We start from the raw sequence: 20,315 nt of genomic DNA on the forward strand, positions 1-20,315 counted from the left end.
GTCGGTTGAAATATTGGGTAAACTGAGTCCGAACTCCTTCGATTAACAAAGTATATAAAAGATTCGATGTTTCTTGTTTCATATGTGTTCGATTAGTTGTAAACTACAAGTATTAGGTCCTAAATTTCGATTACAAGTGGTATCAGAGCTGGTTAGGGCTTGCTAGTTTACTGGAATCGTGATTTTCGAGTTCCTGGAGTGAACACCTAGTTCTCTCTGTAAAATCCGAAGGTTTTGTGTAAATAATTTCAAGGTTTTCGAAGTCTTGGTTGTTTACTGCTCTGTCGAAGTGAAAACTGAATTTTTATGGTGTTTTCACCTCTGTAAAGTTTAGATCTCCTTGATTAAGGACTAAGATAGGCCTGTAGGAGATTAGGACTTGAAATCATCCTTGTTTGGTTGATTTGGGTAGTTCCTTGTTGATTGATTCATCCAAACTTTACTAATTTGTGTATTAAGTGCGCAGTTGGAAGGATTTTACAGGTTGGAGGCCTTGAATTACGAAAAGAAAGTCAAAGAATAGTTGCGGAGCTTGGAGTGGGTAACATTCTTAACCCTGTTACATATTTTTGTGAGATTTCAGTTTTTGGGGTGATTAAGTGTGGCGATTTGAGTTTGTTAAGTGGCTGTTTTTGTGCTAAGTGGTTGTTTCTGTGATAAGTGTGGCTGTTTGAGGTTATTGTGACAGTTAAAGTGTTAGTTAGAGCAGTTTGTGCAAAGCTGGTTGTGTGTTATGAAATATTAACTGCTCCTAAGTTAGTTTTCTCAAGAAACTAACCCTTTGATTAGTTACTATTCAGTTTTCTCTGTTCTGGAGCATTCTTATCTGGTGGATATTTTTGTTGAGATTTTATAAACAATAAATCTGTTTTTAAAGCGATCCAGTGAATCTGTTCTTAGGACCAGTAGTTTTTTCTTGTGAAATTTGGCCTGTTCTTGTGTCTTTTTTCTTAAAACAGATTGTTTTCTCTTCATTTTAAAATTCATGGCTAGTCAAGCATTTTTTAATATACAACCTTTTGATGGAAAATCTGATTTTGCAATTTGGAAACAAAAGATGAGAAGTGTTCTTGTAACTCAAAGATTGATAAAAGCAGTTGAACCTGATCAAGCAACAGACCTTTCTCTTGAAGAAAGGTTTGAACTTGATGAACAGTACTTGCATCTTCGTGCATTATTTTAAACCTAGCTGACCATGTAATTAGAAAAATAGGTACTTATGGTTCAGCTGAGGATTTGTGGGACAAATTAAATAACATGTATACTGAAACTTCACTTCCAAATAGGATACATTTGTTAGAACAGTTCTTTAGTTTCAAATTAGATCTTTCAAAGACAATAGATGAAAATTTAGATGTTTTTTCAAAGTTAATTCAAGATATAAAACTTACATGGGATAAAAACATAGATGATTACAGCTCTATTGTTATGTTAAATGCAATCCCTAGTACATATTCAGATGTAAAATCAGCTATAAAATATGGTAGGGATGTAATTACTCTAGATGTTGTGGTAAATGGTCTAAAAAGTAAAGAAGTGGATTTGAAACTAAGTAAAGCTAATAAACATACACATGGTGAGGTGATGCATGTTAGGGGTAGATCTCCCTTTAGACCGAATAAAAATGGCTCTTTTTCAAATAACAATAAGCAATGGAATAACTCCTACAATAGTCAATATAAGAAGAAGTCTAGGAGTAAGTCTAGGAATAGATCTCAAACCCCTACAAAGTATGTTAAACGGTGTTTTAATTGTGGTGACACTTCACATTTCATTAGGAATTGTCCTAAGAAGAATAGAAACTTGAATAACAACAACAATAACTTTAGAAATGGAACACCCACTATTAATACCTCTTCAAATGAACAAGTAAATTTGATTTCTCATGAAGATAGCTTAGGTGAAGTGTTTGCTGTTACTGCTGAATGTTCCAATGTGACTGCTTTTAATAAGAATGAATGGTTATTAGATTCAGCTTGCACCTATCACATGACTCCTTTTAAGGAATTTTTCAGTGATTATAAAACCCTTTTAAACTGTAATGTGACTATGGCTGATAATAGGGTTTGCAGTGTTAAAGGAATAGGGACTGTTGTGCTGAAATTTAAATCTGGAAATGTTTTAAAGCTGTGCAATGTGAGACATGTCCCTAATCTGTCAAATAACTTGCTTTCTTGTGCTGGTTTGTCTTCTTTAGGACTAGAAGGAAAATGGGGAATGGATTTTATGAAAATAACTAAGGGTTCTTTAGTAGTTTTCAAGGCTGATTTGAGAAATAATCTCTATATTGTGTCTGTTGTGCCTATTTGTGAATCTGATGCTTGTGTGAATGCTGTCCATGACAGCACTGAGTTGTGGCATAGGAGATTAGGTCATTTAAGTAATAGAGGATTGGAGATTCTGCATAAAACTGGTTGTTTAGGTGCTGGAAATTTCTCAAATGTGCCATTTTGTGACAATTGCATATATGGAAAGCATCATAGAGTTACTTTTCCTCAAAAACCTACTGAAAGTAGGATTTTTTCAAAAGATATCCTTGAATATCTTCACTCGGATGTGTGGGGACCAGCTAGTGAACCCACACATGGAGGTAGAAGATATTTTTTGACTATAATTGATGATTTTTCAAGGAAAGTTTGGGTATTTTTGATGAAACAAAAGTCTGATGTGTTTGAAATTTTTAAAAATTGGAAAATTTCTATTGAAAATCAAACGGGTAAGAAGATTAAGTGTTTGAGAACTGACAATGGCTTAGAATATTGCAATACTTGGTTTGATAGCTTTTGCATTGAAAATGGAATAAAGCGACATAAAACAGCCCCTTATACACCTCAACAAAATGGGGTGGCTGAAAGGATGAACCGAACTCTATTAGAAAGAGTTCGAAGCTTGCTTGCTTCCTCGGGTTTATCCAAGAGCTTTTGGGGTGAGGCTGTTCTTACAGCAGCCTATTTAATTAACAGATCACCTTCAGTGCCTTTGAAAGGTGAATGTCCTGAATTTAGGTGGAGTGGAAAGAGAATTGATTTTTCAAACCTGAAAGTATTTGGATGTTCTGCTTTTATACGTGTTTTCAATGATAAACTTGAACCTAGGGCTGAGAAGTGTGTGTTCCTAGGGTATCCCGAGGGTGTTAAGGGATATAGGCTATGGTTAAACACTAAACCAGGTTTCAAAACTTTTGTTAGTCGAGATGTAGCATTTAATGAGAATGAAATGCCCTGTTTGAAGCAAAATCAGACCTTAAATGATGAAAATACTGCTGTTAATGGTCCTAATGATACTCAGAATGAGGTGGAGCAAAATCATTATAATTTAGCCAATTTAGAGGCTGAATTACTTGATCACAGTGCCTCAAATAGAACTGATACCAGGACAACCAGTTCTGATCCAGATTTTAATTCTGGAAATTCAGAGACTGGTCTGGAGATCAGTTCTGATGAGGTTGATGAGAGAATGGAATCTGGAATTGCTGAAAATATTGATCAAAATCTGGAAAATTATCAACTTGCTAGGGATAGAGTTAGGCGAAATGTAAGACAGCCCCCTAGGTTAGATGATTTTGATGTTGATGTTATCTCCTTAGCTTATAATGTGTTTGAATCATTAGATGGTAATGAACCAAGGTCATATGGTGAAGCTATGAAATCAAAACAAAGAAATGAGTGGGTTAATGCAATGAATGAAGAAATGAAGTCATTAAAGGAGAATAAAACCTGGATTTTGGTGCCAAAGTTAGCTAACAGTTCTGTTGTTGATTGTAAATGGCTGTACAAAGTAAAACAAGATGAAAATGGAGTTAGATTTAAAGCAAGATTAGTTGCTAAGGGGTTTACACAAAAGGAGGGAATAGATTACAATGAAATTTTTGCTCCTGTTGTTAAATATTCTACTATAAGACTCATGCTTACTTTGGTTGCCTATTTTAATTGGGAATTGAAACAATTAGATGTAAAAACTGCATTTTTACATGGTGATTTGTATGAAAGGATTTACATGAAACAGCCGGAAGGCTTCTTTGATAAAACTAATCCTAATCATGTGTGTCTTTTAAAGAAATCCCTTTATGGACTGAAACAGTCCCCTAGGCAATGGAACATAAAATTTGATGAATGCATGAAATCTTTGAAATTTAATAGAAGCAATTTTGATCATTGTTTGTATTTTAAAATAGCATGTGAGCATCCCATATTCTTGCTATTATATGTTGATGATATGTTGATTATGTGTCCTAGTTTGGAAACAATTAATCATGTAAAAGATTGTTTAAGCAAGAAGTTTGATATGAAATACCTAGGAGATGCAAAGGTAATTCTTGGTATGAATATACTTAGGAAAAGAAAAGATAACATGCTGTTTTTAAATCAGTCTTCATACATTAAGAAAATTTTGAATAAATTCTGTATGGCTGATGCTAAACCTTCTGCTGTCCCCCTCACTTCTAATTTCATTTTATCTAAAGAGCAATGCCCAAAATCTGAAACTGATGTGAAATACATGCTGAATGTGCCTTATACTAGTGCTGTAGGTTCTATTATGTACCTGATGGTGTGCACTAGGCCTGATTTAGCATATTCTATTAGTTGTTTGAGTAGATACATGGCTAACCCGGGTGTTGAACACTGGAGTGCATTAAAGTGTGTGTTTAAATACTTAGTTGATACTATTGAAGTTGGTCTAGTATTTGGTAAACACACTAATGAGTTAAAACTGAATGGCTATGTGGATTCTAACTATGCGAATGATAGAGACTCTAGGAAGTCTACTACGTCGTATATCTTTACTTTGTGTGGTTCTTGTGTTAGTTGGAAATCCCAACTACAACATATTGTTGCCCTCTCTACGACAGAATCGGAATATGTGGCCATAACTGAAGCATTGAAGGAAGGTATGTGGTTAAAAGGTTTATTAAATGAAATAGGCTACTTGAAAAATGAAGTAACAGTTTTTTCAGATAGTCAATCCGGAATTCAGCTTTGTAAAAACCCAGTCTTTCATGATCGAACGAAACATATAGATGTTAGGTTTCATTTCATTCGTGATATAGTTTCTAAGGGTTTTTTAAAACTAGAAAAAATACCTTCTGAGTATAATCCTGCGGACATGGGAACAAAAGTTTTATCAATAACAAAATTCAATTTGTGTAAGAAAACAGTTTATATAGATACTTTTGATTAGGAGAATCTTTAAAATTTGAAGGTTTGTATCTTTTGTTGTTTAAAATTCTGTTTTCAGCATGACATATTTAATCATGTAGCTGTTTTTGTTAGTTGTGAAGCTGAGTTGTTTTTATAGTTGTTTTAAAACTTGAGAACATTAACCGTGTTAATAAGTCCGCAGGTTAAAAGACTAAATCGTTGGAGCTCGGACAGGGATGACACCCTTAAAGCACTTTCTCCAATGCCCAAAAAGGTGGAGATTTGTGATGTTTTGTGCATATTACACTTCGACCCGACCCGACCTATCGAAACCCGGATCCCGTGCCCGCGGTTCGACCCGATTGAGTGATGAATTGGAGGATGGGTTCGGATGGCCTGAACCGCCCTGGACCGCCCTCAAACCGGTCCAAGGGGTCTGATATATATATACCCTGCTTCCCGGTTCAGACAGACAGATTAATCCTCACTCCTTCTATCGCGATATTCACCCTCTGGAGCCCTAGCTTTCCCGACGAACGCGATCGATCTGTCTGGTGCATTCCGGCGAGTTTGGCCATCGGAACTTGAAGTTCATCCACCGTGGTTGTGTTACAGCTTGTTCTAGAGCTGTTCTTCGGTTTGATTTCTCGATTCTATGTTTATGGGCTGTTCGTGGTGTAATTGATTGTCCGCGATGATTTAGGCTTAGAATCTTGAGATTTCTTTCGATTAGGTTGTTAATCGCGCTGATTGTGCGTTTCTGTGGATGTCGGTAGTGTTTGGGTCGAGGTTGAGTGTAAGTGTTGCTAGTCGGTTGAAATATTGGGTAAACTGAGTCCGAACTCCTTCGATTAACAAAGTATATAAAAGATTCGATGTTTCTTGTTTCATATGTGTTCGATTAGTTGTAAACTACAAGTATTAGGTCCTAAATTTCGATTACAGAAATTTTGTTCAAATTTGATACATTTGTCTTGTACATTTAGAAAAACAATAAATATTAAAAATGGTTAATATAATGAAATTCAATAAAATATCGCCTCCATCAAATTTAAGTAGCGTGAAATCTTCAAATTCAATAATATAAAAATAATAATAATTAATAACGTCAATCTCAATATTACTATTTATTTGTTTATTGTGCATCGATTTTGACGGCAGACACCATTTTTTGTCCCAACTCCAACTCCAACTCCCAAGTGCTCTCCTAACCATTTTATTTCATTAATTTTTTAAAATATAAAAACAAAAAATGAAAATTTAAGCGAGTCAAAAACATTATAAACATTTTCTATCTGAAAATTGTAATTGCGTTGTCACCAGCCGCACAGTTTTGACTTTCAACTTATCCTCACGAATTTATTGGCTAAATAAACCAAATACTACTTACTTATACTGAATATTTGACTCAATAACAGCATAAGAAAATTGACTTGAATTGGAAACCGAATTGTATCATGTACATTTTCCTAGCACAATGCAATGCTATATATTTTTATATTTTTATATAGACGTAGACTGTGTTTATCCTATCATTTTATTTTACTAGTATAATTTTTTATTACTATTATTAAACATAACATATGTAATCAAATATATTTTTAATAAAATACTATTTTCATCTTTTATTTTTTCAATAAATTATAATATTTTATTGATCTATGTAAAATGTTTCAATATTTAATTTTTTAAAAGTAAAAAAAAAATAAATTAAAATTTAAAATATTTTGATATTTAAATATAATAAAAAATACTTTTAATAAAACATATGAAAATAATAAAATAATATATTAAATTAAGACAAAGAAATTTTATTTATTTATTTTAAAAAAATTTTACTAGTACTATAATAAATAGTAATAAAAAATTTAAAACCATGGACTACAATTAGACCAGCACGGCATATATCTTTTACAAAATTTGACGGAGAATCCGATGAAGGGCAAGCAGGACAGTGAGTTGGCAGGATCCCACGTGGGCCAATTTGTTTGGCTGTCAGAAGGCTTCACAGAGAGACTATTCACATGTGGAATCGTCCCCAATAACGTTCCCACTAACCTATAATTTAAATTATTTTATATTAGTATTTAAATCATCCTCCAAAAAGGCGAATAAATTTGATCAATGTCGATCTATCTTTTGTAGGGTTTGATCACATCGTGTGTTTGTTTGGGGGTTTGGATTTTAAATTGGGATTTGAATAGTAAAAATTTTAAATTTGAATAGTTGTATGATGTGATATAAATAAGTGATGATGTGATGTTTTGAATGTAAAATTGATTTTTAGTATAATATAAAAAATGAAAAATAGGTGTTTGATTTGATATTTTTGGGGGAAAAAAATTGAATGAATAGTGTAAATCCAATCCAAATTTCCAAACAAACACACCCGTGTGTATTCTTGTATTGTATTAATAATAATAATATATATATATATTTCTTTTAGTTAGTATTTTTATTAAAATGAATTCATAACTAAATATACCTATAGGTGTATATTATTATTATTGTAAATTGTAGTATACAACGCGATGGTCATATGCTTGATTTCATTTCATCTAGTCAACATGATTATACAACAATACTTTTGAATTTCAACATTAATCAAGTTTCCAAAACATTAATATTATTCTTATCATTTTCAAAATTTTAAGATTCCAAACAAATTATTTATCATTGAAGACATTACTAGCAGCATTTTCAAATAAAATTTTTGCTTAAATGCTAAGTGTCTATACATGTATTAATAAAATGAAATAAATTTATTAGATACTATTAATTGTAGATTTGATTTTAAAAAATAATCACACTCCCAAACTAATTAAATAAAATAAAAAATCCTCTAAAAGGTTGCAACCCTTATAGAAGAAGGTTTTTTCTTTTGGTTTGGACTCCACTTTTGTAATTTCGTTAGCGTTACATAATGTGTATACCCATAAAATATATTCGATAAGCAAAGATAAAATTGAATAATATTGTCAAATTTGGTGAGATTTTAGTCCCAAGTAAAAGTTATACTGCTCCTGTAACTAAAGTGGTCCAACTTGGATGAATATTATTAGTACAAATAATGATAATAATATAATTAATTAAATAAAACCAACTAATACTGGAAATTAGTGTAAATTGAATAATGGTTGGTGGGTGGAAATTCATGAGGTCTGCATTGCGGGAGATGGTGACTGTGAATGCAAAGAAAATGGGTAAATGCTAAAAAAATGGCAATTAATTCTGAGTCGAAGGAAACCTCCTCGTTAGCCATATTCTGTTATTCATCAATTCTGCTGTATGTATACATACGGTATACTGTGTGTGTATATATATGGTCGTCACCCCACCTCTTCCCAACGCCATTCGCCCTTTTCTCCCCAAACTCGAATTGAATCTCTCTCTCTTTCTCTCTCTAACTGTCGTTTGCTCGATTTTTTTTTTTTTTTTTTTGCTTCCACGCACCATTTCCTGGAGCGTATCTTGCTGCTTGCCGTGTTGCTTCTGCAAGGACATAAAGTTTGGATTTTCAGTTAATTGATCTCCTTTTCCTGCATTTGTTCGCGTCGAGATGGCCAAGAATGTGGGAATCCTAGCCATGGAGATTTACTTTCCTCCCACTTGCATCCAGCAGGTAAACAAACAAAAATGAAGACAACTGATTGATTACTTTTGGTTTGATTTATTTGCTTTTTAGGAAATAATTTGTTAGTTGAGTTCGTGCTCCTGGAAGCTGCCATCCTATGTTTGTTGTTGAATAGTTGCAGTTTCCCGCTTTCAATCTTCGCCTAATTTTTTTTTGTTTTTTGGGAAATGATTGATATCGAATGGGAAAAGCTTTGGGGAGAGTTTCTTCACTTTTATTTTTATTTTTTTCCCAGTTTCTTGTTTTTACTCGAGTCCAAGAGATTTGGAAAGTGCACCGACCTGATAGCTTTTTTTGTTTTTGAATAGTTATGAAGCTTGTATTTCATCTGAGTTCATTGTATATATATATATATATATATAGGTTCTTCTTTCTCATCGGTTTAAGATTTAGTTTACAGAAGGTTTTCTTACTGTTTCTGTTTTTGGTTGGATACAATTCTTATGTACTCAGGAAGGAAGAAAGCAGATCTTAGCTTCCCAAGTCTACTTTAGAAATATGTATTGTACTTCTAATGCATTCTTGTAAATCTGTAACAGGAAGTGCTGGAGGCTCATGACGGAGCAAGCAAAGGGAAGTATACTATTGGGCTTGGCCAAGATTGTATGGCATTTTGTTCTGAGGTTGAAGATGTCATTTCAATGAGGTATTTATTTGGTCTTTTGTCTTATAAAAGTTACTCCAAAATGCTAAGGGTGGAGGAATATGATGGTTGAGTGAATAGCATGATGGGTATATGAATGTGATATGCATTGGGAGATTTCTGAGTCTAATGATATTTGTCCTCTAAATTGGAATTTAAGGTAGAGAAGATTTGAGATTTCATTTTTTGTCAGATTCTGTTTAATGTTGATTTCATTTACCTTGACATGACAAGGAACTACAACCTTGGAAATGAATCTATATGATCAAGTTGAGTAATCAATTTATCTTAGTATATAATCCTGCATCATTTATTATGCTTTTATAGTATGATTAGTTATGACGGCATTGACTGTTTCCCAGTTCCTATAAAATGTTTGCCATGTTTCCTTCAGCGACAAATATGACAGAGAGATTACACAAAAACATGAATGACTCAACAAGATAATGCTAAATTTATCGGCAGTTTTACATATTGCAAGTTACAATAACTGATAGATAACTTCATTGGCCATTTTGATTTTGTACAGTTATTGGTTTAAAGTTCTTTTTAGCAATTCTAAGATTTTCTAATTTCAGCATGACAGCAGTCACTTCACTCCTTGAAAAGTATGGGGTTGATCCGAAGCAGATTGGGCGTCTTGAAGTTGGAAGTGAGACTGTACTTGATAAAAGCAAATCCATTAAGACATTTCTGATGCCAATATTTGAGGTATATGAGTTATGCAGTTTCAATTCTAGTTAATGTTCAACTTATTATGTTTTGTATTTTATGGTGGATCATGTTGTATGCTTTGATGTGGGAGCCAAATTACCTATTGTATGTTTCATCTTGTTTACCATCTAAATATTTGAATGACCAGAAATGCGGAAATACTGACATAGAAGGTGTTGACTCAACCAACGCGTGCTATGGTGGTACTGCTGCTCTGTTCAATTGTGTCAATTGGGTGGAAAGCAGCTCATGGGATGGGCGATATGGGCTTGTTGTCTGCACAGATAGTGCGGTATAAGCATTTTTCATACATATATTTTTGAACTTACATTCCTTCAAAATTGAAAGGTGGAATCAACCAAAAACTCTTGTCAAACACTACCATGGAATTTTGCTTTGGTTCCTTATCATTTAGCTTAATTGATAGGTCTATGCTGAGGGTCCTGCTAGGCCAACTGGAGGAGCTGCAGCTATTGCAATGCTAATAGGACCAAATGCTCCTATTACTTTTGAAAGCAAGCTTAGGGGATCTCACATGGCTCATGTTTATGATTTTTACAAGCCCAACCTTGCCAGCGAATATCCTGTATTATTACCCTCCTTTCGAACACTTATATTCTGTATACTATAGTCATGAGAGTATTATTTTGAACTAAAACTAACCTTTATACCGTTAATACAGGTTGTGGATGGCAAACTTTCTCAGACTTGTTACCTCATGGCATTGGATTCTTGTTACAAAAGCTTCTGTGACAAGTAAGTTACTGCAAAAAAGCTTCCTGCTTTTGTGTACCTAAATTTATAGCCTTGTTTGTTTGTCTCAAATTATCAGTGGTAATGTATCATCTGATAGGTATGAGAAGATAGAGGGCAAACAGTTTTCAATTACTGATGCTGACTACTTTGTGTTTCATTCTCCATACAATAAGGTAACTATTGTTGGTTAACACAATCTTTAATAATTGTAGAATGATTTGCAGCCTAAAAATAGACTTTGTTAACATTTAACTTTGTACCTGCAGCTTGTACAGAAGAGCTTTGCCAGATTGTTATTCAATGATTTTACAAGGAATGCCAGGTGAATAATTTGTTTGTTATTCATTCAAGAGAACTAATATATCAAAGAAGGAGTTTATACTTAAGGTTTCTTTTGGTTGATAATTTATAGCTCCATTGATGAGTCAGCTAAAGAGAAGTTTTCTCCTTTTTCATCCTTAACCAACGACGAGAGCTACCAAAGTCGCGATCTTGAGAAGGTCAGTCTCTTCTCATTCACATCTTCATCACCATCTAGAAAACCACTTTGTCACTCAATTGGTTGGCGGTAGCTTATTAATCCAGAATACTATATTCTAAGAGTATTATTTGTGAATCTCCAGGCGAGCCAACAAGTTGCAAAGCCATTTTATGATACGAAGGTGCAGCCATCTACACTTGTCCCAAAACAAGTGGGAAACATGTATACAGCGTCACTCTATGCTGCATTTGTGTCCCTCATCAGCAACAAAAGTAGCTCTCTGGTAAATTAGTTACACAAGCCTTGTTGAATTCGAAACAGAAAACATCATCATGTTTTATTTTATTTTTTGATTTTAAAATTTTCTCTACATTTCTTTCAGGCCGGGCAGAGAGTGATTCTATTCTCCTACGGAAGTGGTTTGTCAGCCACCATGTTCTCTCTCCGTCTCAATGAAGGGCAGCATCCTTTCAGCCTGTCCAACATTACAAAAGTAATGAATGTTCAAGAAAAGTTGAAGTCGAGGCACGAGGTATGCAGCTCTTTGTTTTATTTTTTCTTTCTTCCTTAAGCATCTTGGCCACAGCTGCCAATATTTTCATAAATTTGTGCTTCGATTACATTTCAGTCTTTACCTTGTCTTGTGCAGTTCCCACCTGAACAGTTTGTCGAAACCATGAAGCTGATGGAGCACAGATATGGAGCCAATGACTTTATAACGAGCAAGGACTGCAGTCTTCTTGCACCGGGCACCTACTATCTTACTGAAGTGGACTCCAAATACCGAAGATTCTATGCCAAGAAGGCTATTGAGAATGGAACCCTTGCCAACGGCCATTAATTAAAGGTATCCTGGCAACGGCTCTCGTGTCTATCTAGCCAGTAGAAGTAATAACTGGACTTTCATTGTTCTTTGTGTGTTGAGCGATGAGTTGAGTTTGTTTTAGCCCGATCACATGCTATCTGTAGTTGTTATGAATTCTTTTTCTTTACAAGGGTTTCAGTTAGTTTTCTTTTTTGAGAAAAAGAAAATTGTTGTAGATGTACCAAAATATTATGGTTGTATCTAGGAACATGCTTCAGTGGTTAGCTGTTCCTTTTATCAGCAATAATCTGTTTATTCTTGGTATGTTGTACACTATGCTTCTGTTGTTTTTAAATGTATTTTCTCTTCTACATTGAAATTAAGAAATTATTTCCTCTGGGCAAGCAAAATATTTGATGTCAATATCAGATGATGAGAGAACTAAACAAGGTGCAATAATTCCTCAATAGCTGATAATCAATCCTCCATTTCTCCCATGTGTTTTCAGTTACTAGATAATGATAATTGCACTGCATAGCTTACCTCAGAACTAAATAACATTGCCTCATTTTGATAAGAAAAATTAAATGAAATATGGTTCTGAATATAGTACACTAGTAGCTAATGGTTATGGGCAAACACAAAAATGTAGCCAAGGAAGAAAACAAGATGGTTGAACATAAGGAGAAAGATTTAATCACCTTGAAGATGAAGATGAAGATGAAGATGTTCTTGTCATATTGTGAGATTTTCTTGAATGCCGGCAAACGTTCCAATTATCTTTCCGCCCATGTCGGGGAATGTTTCACAGCCGGGAATAGGCTTAATCTTCCCCATTCTATCGACTTGAACAGGATACTTAAGCAGGTGGCCATTCATTTGAGTGATTTCTTCGGCCTCGAACTGTCTCCAGTTAGCCTCGCCCATCTGTCTCACGCGTCTAACGCACTCCACGCTGTCAGGATGCTCGAAGACTTTCTCGCAAGTGCCCGTGTGCTCTGCCCAGAGAGACATTCTGTATCCGAATATCTGCAGCACAAAACAACTCTTTGGTGTATATCTTACTAGTGGAAAAGGGAACTCTTTGTAGCAGTCGAACTTCACCTGTCCCCGGGGATGTGCTCGTCTTCCCAACCACGTGTAGTGAGGCTGATACGCGCCCATAGTGATTTCTGTGTCGCGTGTACCTTCTAGAGACCGTTGGTTGATGTTGGCCGAACCCATCATTACGTATTCATCATCCACTATCATTCCTTTAGAATGGACGTAGATCATGAAGCGCCTGTTCTTCTTGGCGAGGGACTGGAAAGAACAAGAATACATAATGTCAGAAGGATACTAATGTAGGATCATTGAAAAAAGCTTTCAGGGATCGACAATGAACCTGTGGACTCGATCCGTTTTGGCATTTTGACGGCTTGCTTTCGGTGGGAGTCCCTGGCTCGCGATTGCCAAGGCAAAAGAAGTTCAAGTAATCCTGAGGTTCGTACTCATTGTCCACCCCAGTATCGACTAAAGCCTTGTAGATGGTGTCGTACATCATCTGCATCGTCTTATGCTGTATGTGTGTCGAATATGTTGAGCTGTAATGAACCTGAAAGAAAATCTGGTCTTTATCCGAGGATGTAAAAGATAATACCTGCCAGAAAAGAATTCTTTGAGTAGGAGTACTGGTTGGTACTCCCTCAGGCCACATTGGAATGACGATGTACACGGCGAATCTCTCCTTTGCTCTAATCTTGTTGGCAATCTTCAGAGCAATTTCCATGGGGATTAAATTGTTTGCACCTGTATGTAGAATGGAAACAGGCAATGTCTGAAATTCAGCGACGCACCAGATCGAAAAATAGGATTGGACCGAAACTACTCACCTACATCCCTGTAACTATCCCAATTGTACGATGATCCGAGGAAGTATTGGTTCTCAATGTAGATGAAGTGTTGAGCTGAACGGATCGCCTTTACATATGCTGCGTGTATGCTCATATCGATCAATACATTCTTTCCACACACCAGATTCTGTTTATGCACAAAAGTTTTCATCAATTTTCCATCACCAAACATATCTGTATGTAGGGAAGTAAGAGGGGAATGGACATTGCTGCCTTACCTTTTTTGAAGCTACTCTGGGATCCTTAGGGAAGCCTTTAACGGAGTTGGAATCGATTGATCGGAAAATCTACAATGTTCGATAGCTTTTAGCCTCGGAAATGAAATGTAATGTAATGAAGCTATAGCATGTTATTACAGTACCTGGATGTTCCAAGCCTCCTGATCATCTTCACATAAGGTGGAAGACTCATTTATTTTCTCTATGTCGGGGATTCGATCAAGCTTGAGCAGGGAGTCATCATATGCTGCTTTAAGCTTCTTAATAACACGACGCCTTGAAGCCTTCATCCATCGCTCTTCAAAGTTTGATAAGACATCGTATACAGATGGACCATCGATTCTGCAGTGTAGATCGTGCCACGGCTCTCTGGGACAACCCGTGGTTTGCCCCTATGACAAAGCCAAGTTCATGCTGTTCCCGTTCAGACATCATATGTTGTCTGCAATAAAGCTGTCTTTTTTCGTAGGCAAAGAAAAGGAGGCTATCACTCACCGAGAAGTTGGGATTATGATAGTCATCTTTATGAATAGAGTCCAAGGTGCTAAACAGAGGGTGCTGTGGGGTGTCGTATCTGCCGGTGCAGAGGTCGAGCCCTCCAAGAAACGCCACAAGCTTTCTTTTATGCGAGCTAGATTCGACATCTACCATCACGCATTTCTGATGATGTGTGTAGATTGTTCCTGCTTCCTGATGACAAAAACAAAGGAACATTAACAATGCATTACATAGAAAGTGTAATGAATGTGTGTGTTCATCTCTTCCTAACCTTATTCTTTGCCCAACTCCCCTTCCCCGAACTCCGCGGGCACAGCAATACTTGCACCGACGAATGCTTAAAGTACCGGCGAGTTTCGTCATCACCGGTGCCCATTACACCTTCCTGAACTTAAAAGAAGACAGGACAAGTCCATGCAAGATTTCTAACACAAACATACTATGTTCTTGCAGTTTCAGTTCATAAAGTAAAGAAAGCATATGATCATTACAGAGATGGTTCTTACAGTTCTATAGTACCCCAACAACGTTGTCGACGTGGGATCGTCCCATATAAGAAGCAACACTCTCACACCTTCCTGAGACTTAACCTTCAAAAGCTCCCCTAAATTGCTGCTTGGAATGTGAGGATCCTCCCTGACCAGCTGGACTAGATGAACAACAGACCATCCTGTGATATAAATAAGGCGACGAGCATCATATATGGCGTTGAAAATGTCACGCCAGCACGCATTGTGCGTGTAGGTTGTGCCATTATCCAGCTCCAATGTCGGAAGGGCTTCCTCATGCACGTGAGCATCTTGATACAGCTTGACGGTCCCTCCTCGCCGAAGCGGAAAATAAGTCCCCGGCACGCCCTGATGGTTAAAATCCGATCCCACGCCACCATGGTAGAGTGGCACTCTCTCCATTGGGATATACTGAATCGATAAGTCGAGGGAAGCCCCTCGACTGCTCGGCTTCCCGCTTGCCGTGATCAAAGGATAAGTGCCCTCAATTTTGTCGCCGGAGAGGAGAAGCTCGGCGGAGATTCCGACGCCGCCGATGAACTCCGATCCCACCACATCACTGTCCTTAACGCTGAACTGCACTTCTGAACCGTAATGTGCCACGGGGACATGGAAACGTTGGCTCCACACAGGATTCTCGTTGTTGTTGATGACAAAGGTTCTGGCAATGGTGGCGTTGGATACTGAGACCACAACATAAGGATCACTTGTTTCTCGTTTATGCTTTAGCTTTCCTGATACTCTGCCCAACATATTTCCAAGGCTTTTGTTCAATATATCCATGTTTGGAAGATTCTTGGCATGGTTCACCCAAATGTCCAAATTCCCGTGCAGCAAAACCACTCTTTGGGAAGAGGAAGAGGTTGGAGATGAACCGAACGGCACGATCTGACCGTCCGTTGGGGACTCACAGTTGGAATCAGAACATTTTACTTTCGTCATGTTATCGGCTAGCACCTCAATAAATTGAATTCAATGTATGTATGCATCAAGAATCAATCTTTCCTATAAGTGCTGCTTTCTGACCACTCTGCTTTTTAACGAAAACATTAGATTATATGAGCAGTGATCAAATGCAGCACATTTGAAAATAAGGGTATCTTCTTGTTGATTTCTAGCAAGGATAAAATGACTATATATCAAGAATCCGAAATAAATTAAAAAATCCCTCGAAATGAAAACACAAATGGAAACGATCAGCCCAGAAACGCTACTCCCCTAAACGAATGATTAATTACAAGGAGGAAGGGAATAACGTCGGACGAGGAAGGAGAGATAACAAAAGCTGCAGATGTACGTACATACATACATACATTCAAAGAAAAGCCTATTAAAAGTATCTGCTAACAGGCATTTTTCCTCAATGATTTTAAGATGAATGTATTTTTAGTAAATATAATCATCTAAAATGCATTTGCATTGTAACTGCGCACTGAGAATAGATGGCCAGCCAGGAGACCAAAGATCAATCCCTATGGTGATGGGACCGCCGTTGTTGTTGGAAAACTACAGTCCATACCCCGTTTTGCGGGACTCGACCAATTGCTCTATAGGGACCAAAATATACTTTAGCCAAAGTTTAGGGTCAAACTATAATTTATGTAAGACAATGGTCCAAGATCCAAATACATTTAGGCCCAAGAAAATAATAATGAGCCGACTGGTCAATACATCAGGCTCAATAGAAAAGGGCCAATCAGCACAGATTTGTAATATAAAGCCCATTGTAATGTAAGTCACAAAAATCCAGTTAATCCAAACATCTCAAGGCCCAAAATAAAGAATTATTTATAGCACGTGTAGTATCATTTTGCTACAGAAACAAGTCATCCCAATCCAAATCCATATCCAAGTCCAAGTCAGGCAAACATCATATTCATCCTATGGTGTAATTTGTTGTCTGAAGATTAAGAGAAGCTACGGAAGATTATGGTCACAGTCATAGTCATAGTCATACACAAGCACTATCTTAATTTCTCATCAATGAATTCTGAATTCTGAACCATTCATAGGCATACATACATACATACATGTTGTTCATCTCTTGCGCTTTGACTTGGCCGACTGAGAATTACTGTGCCAGTTGCGCTTCCTTTGGTTGATGAACCAATTGTTTATCTGCTTAAGCTGCAGCCCTGTCTGCTCCACAAGCTTCGCTTTGTCGTCCTCCTAAAGAAATCAAGAACATAAAAACATCACATTGCTTAACCGCCAGGCTACATCAATTTTAGTTTGTGAGTCAAGAACTAGACTAGACTACTTACAGTTGGATATGGCCACTTTGAGTGCTGCTGCCACCAATTCTTGAGTACGCATGTTGTGTTGCCTGGTAATTTTCCTGCCCGTCTTTTACGTAATATTTCTTCCCTAACGTCTTCTATTCTCGACTTGAATCCCTACAGGGGGGAATATCATTGCATCATTGGATGAAACTAAGCTGTGTATATTACATTACATTGGATGTAATAGACATATAAGCATACATACCTGTTTGAGCTCGATCTTCAGTTCCTGTCTTACTCTTTCCATTAAAGTCCTCTCAGATTCTGTGGGAAGCAATGGTCCGAATCCCATCAGGTCATTGCCTTCACCTCCAGATTGGTCCAATGAGAAATCCATTTGCAGATCATCCTCGTCATCCGACATTGTTGCACCAGTTCCTTCACCAAATGTGGCACCTGCACAACAATACACTCGTCTTCATTAGCAAACAGGAAGACTTCACACGGGATCGATTCTATCTTCCCCACCCGTTTCACTTTACAAGACACAAGCTTTACCACTCTGTAAATGCAAAAGCATAATTGACAGCATACTGTTTTCCATTTCATTCCATAGTGAAACTTAAAAACATTGCAACACATATTAGATTTACAGTATTTTTTAAAATGAAAATTTAAATACTTTTCAATTCAGACTGTGTGGTATGTTCTTTCTTCCACGTTTCATTGTCCAACTAACTTAAAAGAAAAATGAAAAGTAGAAATACAGAATACCACCAAACTAAATAAATAAACTACACCATCTTACCAACATCTTGTTGCACCAAACTGCCTTACAAAATCTCATTCTCAACTATCTTCCTTCCCACCCAACATATCCAGGCTAGCATATAATCACAAATGAACAAACTTCCCAAGACAAGCTAGTGTTATATATAAATATATATGTTTGGTATCTACCAGATATATTTCCAATTAAAGATAATTCCAACTATACTTTCTACCCAATGATTAAGTAATAGCCTATTATCTCTGAGTTCTTATTTCTAATCCAATCTAACGCAGTTCTTGTAGCTGCTACCAAATTTAATAAAAAATAATACTATGAACAACAAGGCACTATTATAAAGTTAACAAAATTAACAGCACAGAATAAATAATTAATAGTATACATATACTGAAAAAGAAATCAATCAATAAATAATGTTACCAGTGAGGGAATGCAAGTTTTGCTCAATTTCACGGCAGGCCATCACAGCTTCAACAGCATGTACTCTCACATGTTGCTGGAGCTGTTCCTTGAATGACCACAATACCATGAAATACTGCGTCTGCCACCACCATCAGATTCACAACAGAATCAATAAGAGTCTTTAGGTAAAAAAAATGAAACTAATCCAAGAACGCCTTCTCCGGACAATAATAAATTATGAACCCTACCAAGAAGTTGTCGAGTTCTTGTCTTTCCTGCGGAGAGAGTGGAATATAATTGGATGTGTTTTGAGCGTAAGAGCGCAAGATATTTTGAGACTGAGAGAGCTGATCATCAATGGAAGAAAGTTGATCAATCGGCGTGGCGACGCGTAGGCACGCCACGTGTGCAGACAGCAGCTGCGGATAAAGAGGGTGATTGGCGATCTCCACCTTCAGCTGGTGGTGTTGCTCGCCAGAAACCGCCGTCGTCATATCGCTTAATCCTCCCCCAGAGCCCATCTCCATCATGATTACCTAGTTTGGCACCATAAACAAAAGCTTTATTAGCTTTAAACAGCAGTACAACAGTGCGTTGGGGAGATTGCAGGTACTATCATGAATCATCCATAAAAGAAAAAAGAAGAAAATGGAAAAAGTGACAGTGATGAAATCAAAGCAAAGGAAAAAGAGGAGAAAAGAAAAAAGTTCACAAACGCGTGGGGTTACTGGCTTGAAAAAGCAACGTCGTGAGGGCCACTTAAACTAGGGCTTTGATCCACCACCCTCACACAATCAAATTTTTTCAAAACCGTTCAAATTAACATAGGGAAATCCAAAAGCAATCAAAATCCATCAGTTTTCTCGATACTGATGACAGATTAAAGCGAGCAAGACAAAGATATTGGGATCAGAGTATAGACATACAAATTTGCTGCTGTACCTTTTTCAGTTGATCAGCTGCAGACTATACTGTACGCATAAATATCACACCTCCTGCAACCTGCAAATCATAAATTTGTGAAGTAATTGCGTTTTGTAGCGCAGAAAAGATGAAGGTGAAGGCGAGGAATCATTACCAAAACGAGAAGGTGAAGAAGATGTCATGTCAACAACAAAAGCCTGCTGCACTGCCTCCACTATCAATGCCATTTATATTTTCCATTTATTATTATTTAAATTTGGGCGTCAGAAGCCCTGTCTTCCAAACTAATTAATCCCTCTGGTTGTTCAAGTCATAAATTAAAAATTAATAAAATATCGGTTAAGGAAAATCGAGAAAGCAAACTATTTTAGGGGTGACAAGGACATTTCACTCGATGGAAAGCACACACCGTACCTTATAATATTTTATTGTTACAATACTTTTATTTTTGTGAATTAGTAAGAAAATATTTTGTAGAGCATTCTGCCACATTGCTGGGAGATTAATCAAAAAAATCAAATAGAATTTGAGTACGTTTTAGGAAGCTTCTCTTTCTTTCTTCTTTCCCTTTATTTTGTAATTGATCATTGGAAAAAAAAAAAAAATTATAAAAAATGGAAACAGGTTGAGCAGTGACTGTCATCTTATCTTAAGCTAATAAATGACGTCTGACCAACAACTTATAATGC

General features: G+C 36.5%; 2 protein-coding genes and 1 pseudogene across 3 annotated transcripts; 1 reads left to right on the plus strand and 2 right to left on the minus strand.

The window, feature by feature from the left end:
* Positions 1-8,401: 8,401 nt before the first annotated feature.
* On the plus strand, positions 8,402-12,542 carry LOC127255951 (hydroxymethylglutaryl-CoA synthase-like). The gene is made up of 12 exons (XM_051281750.1): positions 8,402-8,760; positions 9,312-9,418; positions 9,994-10,126; positions 10,278-10,421; positions 10,557-10,715; positions 10,812-10,885; positions 10,983-11,058; positions 11,152-11,207; positions 11,298-11,385; positions 11,509-11,649; positions 11,749-11,898; positions 12,016-12,542. The coding sequence occupies exons 1-12, from the start codon at positions 8,698-8,700 to the stop codon at positions 12,205-12,207; spliced, it is 1,383 nt and encodes a 460-aa protein (XP_051137707.1). The 5' UTR covers positions 8,402-8,697; the 3' UTR covers positions 12,208-12,542.
* Positions 12,336-16,981, minus strand: LOC127255949 (phospholipase D beta 1-like; annotated as a pseudogene).
* Positions 16,982-17,230: 249 nt separating this feature from the next.
* Positions 17,231-19,888, minus strand: LOC127255953 (homeobox protein HD1-like). 2 transcript variants are annotated; one of them, XM_051281754.1, is made up of 7 exons: positions 19,781-19,888; positions 19,629-19,704; positions 18,951-19,238; positions 18,721-18,841; positions 17,776-17,966; positions 17,553-17,684; positions 17,231-17,457 (listed from the first exon to the last, which is right to left on the minus strand). In XM_051281754.1, exons 3-7 carry the CDS (start codon positions 19,230-19,232, stop codon positions 17,326-17,328), a joined length of 858 nt encoding a protein of 285 aa, XP_051137711.1. In that variant the 5' UTR covers positions 19,233-19,238; positions 19,629-19,704; positions 19,781-19,888; the 3' UTR covers positions 17,231-17,325. The 2 variants fall into 2 exon arrangements, with proteins under 2 accessions (XP_051137711.1, XP_051137710.1); XM_051281753.1 differs by having other exon boundaries at positions 19,645-19,704; positions 19,781-19,886.
* Between the last annotated feature and the right edge of the window lie 427 nt (positions 19,889-20,315).

This window comes from Andrographis paniculata, unplaced genomic scaffold, assembly GCF_009805555.1.
Source record: "Andrographis paniculata isolate CXL003 unplaced genomic scaffold, ASM980555v1 Contig54END, whole genome shotgun sequence".
Taxonomy (NCBI): Eukaryota; Viridiplantae; Streptophyta; class Magnoliopsida; order Lamiales; family Acanthaceae; genus Andrographis; species Andrographis paniculata.

Coding starts and splice junctions, on each gene's coding strand:
- LOC127255951 (XM_051281750.1), top strand. CDS start 8,698: ATGGCCAAGAATGTGGGAATCCTAGCCATGGAGATTTACTTTCCTCCC. Junction 9,419..9,993: donor GAAGATGTCATTTCAATGAG/GTATTTATTTGG, acceptor TTCTAATTTCAG/CATGACAGCAGTCACTTCAC. Junction 11,208..11,297: donor GATTTTACAAGGAATGCCAG/GTGAATAATTTG, acceptor GATAATTTATAG/CTCCATTGATGAGTCAGCTA.
- LOC127255953 (XM_051281754.1), bottom strand. CDS start 19,232: ATGATGGAGATGGGCTCTGGGGGAGGATTAAGCGATATGACGACGGCG. Junction 17,967..18,720: donor AAACTTGCATTCCCTCACTG/GTAACATTATTT, acceptor ATTGTTGTGCAG/GTGCCACATTTGGTGAAGGA. Junction 17,458..17,552: donor CAAAGTGGCCATATCCAACT/GTAAGTAGTCTA, acceptor TGATTTCTTTAG/GAGGACGACAAAGCGAAGCT.